The sequence below is a fragment of the Bidens hawaiensis genome, unplaced genomic scaffold, assembly GCF_021521415.1.
Source record: "Bidens hawaiensis isolate Kalapana, Puna unplaced genomic scaffold, B.hawaiensis_p1.1 tig00035061_1, whole genome shotgun sequence".
In the NCBI taxonomy this organism is placed as follows: domain Eukaryota; kingdom Viridiplantae; phylum Streptophyta; class Magnoliopsida; order Asterales; family Asteraceae; genus Bidens; species Bidens hawaiensis.
Window position 1 is genome coordinate 47,579 of NW_027505347.1, and position 6,171 is coordinate 53,749.

Genomic DNA, 6,171 nt, shown 5'->3' on the forward strand with positions numbered 1-6,171 from the left:
CACATGTATCTTATCCATCACAAGCAATACATTTTCAACCAAAACTTGAAAAGTAAAAGCATCACATAACAATCATAGACAACATGTAAATTTAAACAAACTCATTCAAACAAAAATATTAATATTAACCATTTACTGTCTCCAAATTAAAAGTCTCTTCAACACTACTAGTAAATACTAAACACCGGTTAATATTGAACTAAGAATTACTAATTAATAAGCTAATTAGTCGCTGCAAAACTCAACGGCCCATCTCTCAACGTGTTCATCCAAGTTTCTTCTTCGTTTTTCAACTCCCCAAAATCCCAATCAGGCAAATCACCCGATGCCACATCATCAAGCCCACAAAAGTTATAATCATCAATGCACCCGAACCCGTCTAGCGGGGCCACCAAATTGTCAAGAAACTGTGCACCGAGTTCCAACCCGAGGTCCAACTCTTTACTCATTTCGGCTAGCGACAACCCCTCATCGACCGGTTCAATAAAACCGATATCAGTCAGATCTAACGACTTGTCGTTAAAAGACTCCATCTTTTTGTTGTGGTTGATAAAGATTTTTGATTCCGTTTCAATAACGGATGATGGCGACGGGTGTGTGATTATCCCAAAAGATTCTTCCGACCCCGCGGGGTTTTTGTATCGAGGGGTCGGTTTTTTTGTTTTTGTGGGCTGAGTCTCTAAAGACTGAGCCATTTTCTCAAACTCGAGTTTCTTGAGCTCATAAGCTTCGGAAGCTTTTTCGGGCGTGCTAAAAGTACCAAGCCACACCCGCATTTTCTTAAACGGGTCACGGATCTCCGCAGCCCAGTTCCCGGATTCCCGAAGCCGAACACCGCGATACTTCGTCTGCGCCGTCATTAACGGCTGACTCGCGCTTCTCGTCAAACACTTTTTGCCTTTTCCTGTAACTTTGTCACTAACATTGCTAATTTCACAAGACAATGTACCCGGATTCACCGCCACCGGAATCTTGATTTCCCGAACAATGGTTTTACTTTTCGGGCCATCATCATCTGATGAATCTGTCATATCCGGGTCATGAAAGATAATCCGAACAGTTCTCATATTATTATTCTCCAAAGTTGACACCTTTTTCCTCCGCCGGAGCTTCTTCCCAGAACCATTTTCTTGATTTTCCGGCGACATCTCCGGCAAGTCCTTAACTTTTCGCCGGAAAAATCCAAAAAAAATTCAAAAAAATTTAAAAAAATTCCAACAATCTGGGTTTTAACTTTTAAGTAAAACCCAGATTTTATAAACAAAAATATCAACTTTTGATAATAAAAACTGGGGTTCTGAAGAACAAGAACAGAGTAAATCCACCAAAAACACAATCTCTGCAAAAAAAAAACCAAAATTTCAAAGATTTAACATACAATAACATATCAAAGATGAATATTAAACAAATACTCATGAAACCCATGAGACCCATGAAACCCAGTTTACCTTTTAGGCCACAAACGCAAAAAAACCCAAAAACAGAACCAAAGACTCTGTTTCATAAACAGAGCAAAAGTAAACCAGAGCTTCAACAAACTTGCCGACATAAAATCTGAAATTGAAGACAACCCACGTTAAATTGAACAAATTCGAACCGAAATCAAACAAAAACCGAAACCAATTTGAAGAAACTTAACGTACCAGTGACCAATTTAGGGTTTTTAGTGTAAAACCTGAAATTGGAGAAATTGAAGGTTGGGTTCAACGAATTGGGGGTGAAATTAAACGGAAACTGAAACGAAATTGAAGGAATTTGACGAACCTGTGATGAATTTAAGGGTTAATGGAGTGAAATCAAAACACCCTTTGTAGGTGTAATGGTAGAGCTTGATGGTTCGAGTTCTTGTTAGTATTTGGTGCGTTTAATAAGCAGTCAAAACGCAAATATTGGTGGAGATACGAGGATATATATGTGTATAATAAAACAATTAATTTAGTATATTTTGTTTTTAATTAAATTTTTTTTTCGAAGTTTTATATAATTTACTATAAAACGATTACAATAAAGTGGCAGACAAACGGGCAACAAGCCGCGCCGCAACCCCGTTTTGAATAGCAAAGCCAATCCTGCTAAAAACGAAGCTTTGGGACCTAATAGCTGAAGAGGTTCCGTGTACGACGCGCTGAACCCTACTCAAAAATTTCACAGCCTCTGGAGCCAGAAAACCAAATGTATCAAAGGCAAATGGTAGAAAGACATGTTGATTATCTAAACAAGCTTTCTCGTGTTTAACAACTTTGCCCGATTCAGCCTTCAACGCAGCCTGACCCACAACAAACCCACGGTCCCTGAGCCCAACAAGAGGAGACACTCCTGTAAGATCCACACAGGCGTGTTTCCCCCCTGCCCACCCGAACACAAGAATATCAGCTGGTCGTAAAGTAGACCTCCCTTCAAGAGGATCCGTGAGAAAGTTAACAGGGGCCTCCTTTTTAGCAGAAATCCCTGCCCGTTTAAGAACATCACACAGAACATCCCTAACCAGATCATGTCTGTATTTAAAGCCAGGCAATTCTTTGCAATGCACCGCATGGTCACCAAAAGAATCCAAACAGACCTTGCGACAAATTGGGTGTAAGGCACCGTTACCGGTAACCCTACTTTCGTGTTGGATTTACTCATAAACACAGTTCTAACTATCAGAGTTGATTAAAACATTTACGCGGAAAATAATACTTTCATAAAACATTACAATATTTCACAACTTGTCCCAAAACATCCCTTGTCTTCCACATTAAAACATTAAAATTAAAACATCGTAAGTCTTCAGATGCCAGACTCCTGTTCAGTGCCATGTGTCTCCTCAAGCGAGCTGCCTCATCCTACTCACCTGCGTGCATACTAAAAGTCAGCTACGCTGAGTGAGTTCTAGTTAATCACATAATCATACAATACCTTCTTACATTTCATACTTAATCTCTTAACTTTCTTTCATATACACCTAAGTGCTCTTACCTTCATTTTTACTTTCTTACTTTCTTTACATACATAATCATACGTTCATTTTTACCTTCATACTTTCCTTACATACATAATCATACTTTTTAAAGAGCCTTTCGCCCTATAACCTCACAGATATTATAAGGGTCTGGTCCCTTGTTTTCGAATATTAGAAGGGTTCGATTCCCTAACATCACAGATATTATAAGGGTCTGGTCCCTATCATCACAGATATTATAAGGGTCTGGTCCCTAGTTTTCGAATATTAGAAGGGTTCGATTCCCTAACATCACAGATATTATAAGGGTCTGGTCCCTATCATCACAGATATTATAAGGGTCTGGTCCCTAGTTTTCGAATATTAGAAGGGTTCGATTCCCACTTCGTTACCATACAACCATACATCATTATTTCTTTCTTCTATTATCACTACCATGCTCATATACATAACATACAGAACATTCTTACCTATACCTAGCGTTACAACCTGACAGTACGTGCAATATCCGAAGATCGTTCACGTACCATCAAGCAATCATTCTTACATAACACATATATCACATAGGGCATACATTTATCACTTAGGATAAATGTATTAACAACACATCAAGTATGCACACAGCCCCGAAAACATAACAAGGAATGGGGCTAGAAACTCACCTGAACACGGTTACGTTCACCGTTAATCGTAATTCCTTTCTTCAGTTGTGCACGGCTGACTGTATAACAAGTATACGTATCAATTAACTATCACTTCTCATAATGTATTTCTATCTTTATATGACCCACAACGAACGGGGGTCCGGGGGCAGCGCCCCTGGCAGTGGGGTCTAGAGGCGGCAGCCCCTAGCAGGGTCCAAGGGGCAGAGCCCCTGGCTGGGGTCGAGCTGCCAGGTCAGCTTGGAAAAATTTTATTTCCATTAACTGTCTTAACACATTTTTCATTAGATTTTTAATTTATTTTCTAAACGAACTTGGCTTGAGGCGAAGTTAAACCTCAGGCGAACTTGTCATCAGGCGAAGTTAAACCTCAGGCGAACTTAGCTTTAGGCGAAGTTAAACCTCAGGCGAACTTAGCTTTAGGCGAAGTTAAACCTCAGGCGAACTTAGCTTTAGGCGAAGTTAAACCTCATGCGAACTTAGCTTTAGGCGAAGTTAAACCTCAGGCGAACTTGTCATCAGGCGAACTTAAACCTCAGGCGAACTTGTCATCAGGCGAACTTAGCATGCAGGCGAAGTTCATCAGGCGAACTTAGCTTGCAGGCGAAGTTCATCGCTTGAAGGCGAAGTTGCCCAGATGAAGGCGAAGTAGCCCAGATGAAGGCGAAGTTGCCCAGACAGCCTGCTGTTTGGTTTCTGTCCAACATTTCGAGCGATTTTAACACCCCCGCTATGGTTCAATATCACCCACTACGCTTCCCGACCATTTCCGGTCACTTAACACTAAAAAGCTTGGATCTTTAAACTTCAAAGTTCAAGAATCTTACCTTTTTGAGCTTGTTGGATCTTGTTTCCTTGCTTAATCACAACCAACCGCTCTCTCTTCTCCCTCGGATCTTGGTCTCTCTCTCTCTCCTCGGATCTCGGCCGCCGGTCGGCTTGTGTATGGGGTGTGTGTGTGTTTTGGAAGTGTGACGGAATAGATGTAAATGAAGATATTTTTGGGTTTAGGGGATATTTATATCCCTTAAATCCCATTCTCATTTAACCCATCTCAATTAACCCAAGTCCCTGATCCGCTCCTACCCGATATTAATAATTAAAAACGCGAAATCACTAACATAACTTTCTTTATTCTACATTATAAATTTTAGGATGTTACAAGTCTTCCCCCCTTAAAGAGGTTTCGTCCCCGAGACCTAACTATTACATAAACAAACTAGGGTAAAACTTGCGCATCTCATCCTCGGCTTCCCAAGTAGCATCTGATCCCTTACGGTGTTTCCATATCACTTTTACCAAAGGTATAATCTTGTGACGAAGCTGCTTCTCCTTGCGGTCAACGATCGCTATCGGTTGCTCGATGTAGTTCAATTGTTCATCAACCTCAATGTCCATCAATGGCACGTGAGATGTGTCATCAGCTAGACACTTCCTCAGATGAGAAACATGGAAGGTTGAATGAATTCCTTCTAACTCATCGGGTAAATCCAGTTTATAAGCTACTTCACCCACACGTTTTACAACCTTGAACGGTCCAATGTACCTCGGACTCAACTTTCCTCTTTTCCTAAAACGGATAATCCCCTTCCAAGGCGAGACCTTGAGCATCACATTGTCACCAACGTTAAACTCAATTGGTCGTCGCCGCTTATCTGCATAAGACTTTTGTCTGTCTTGCGCGGCTTTCATTCTTGCTTTGATCTGATCGAACTTTGAAGACGTTTCTTGAACCACTTCTAGGCTTCCCATTTCCTTCTGACCAATCTCACCCCAACACACCGGGGTTCTACATCGTCTACCGTACAGCATCTCAAACGGTGGCATACCAATACTTGAATGGTAACCGTTGTTATAGGAGAACTCTGCCAGATGCAGATGATCATCCCAACTTCCACCAAAATCTAAAACACAAGCACGTAGCATATCCTCAAGGGTTTGGATCGTCCGTTCAGACTGTCCATCGGTTTGAGGATGATACGCCGTACCGATGTTCAACCTCGTCCCCATAGCTTCATGGAATTTTTTCCAGAACCTCGAAGTAAACCGTGTATCCCTATCAGACACGATCGTTAACGGTACTCCATGCTTGGTTACCACTTCCTTGATGAACAAGCTTGCTAACGTTTCTGACGAGATGGCCTCTCGTATGGGAAGAAAGTGAGCACTCTTGGTCAAACGGTCCACAATCACCCAGATGGTATCATGTTGCTTAGCTGTACGAGGTAGCTTAGTTATGAAATCCATGGTGATGTGTTCCCATTTCCACTCAGGTATCTCTAGCGGTTGCATCTTCCCATAAGGCTTTTGGTGCTCGGCCTTGACTTGTAAGCAACTTAAGCACTTACTAACATAATCCACTACATCATTCTTCATTCCTGGCCACCAGTAATCTCTTTTCAGGTCTTGGTACATCTTTGTAGCTCCAGGATGGATTGAGTACCTTGACTTATGAGCTTCATCTAAGATTCGACTTCTAAGATCACCATGGCGTGGAATCCACATACGGTCAAATCTAGTTTTAACTCCATGAGTGTTTTCCATCAACTCATCTTGCTGGCCATAAAT

The 6,171-nt window shown here is 41.3% G+C and overlaps 1 protein-coding gene across 1 annotated transcript; it reads right to left on the reverse strand.

Moving 5' to 3' along the window:
• Window positions 1–221: 221 nt before the first annotated feature.
• On the reverse strand, window positions 222–1,953 carry LOC143612622 (ethylene-responsive transcription factor ERF118-like). The gene is made up of 4 exons (XM_077086562.1): window positions 1,765–1,953; window positions 1,644–1,675; window positions 1,449–1,554; window positions 222–1,339 (listed from the first exon to the last, which is right to left on the reverse strand). The coding sequence occupies exon 4, from the start codon at window positions 1,146–1,148 to the stop codon at window positions 222–224; it is 927 nt and encodes a 308-aa protein (XP_076942677.1). The 5' UTR covers window positions 1,149–1,339; window positions 1,449–1,554; window positions 1,644–1,675; window positions 1,765–1,953.
• Window positions 1,954–6,171: the final 4,218 nt, after the last annotated feature.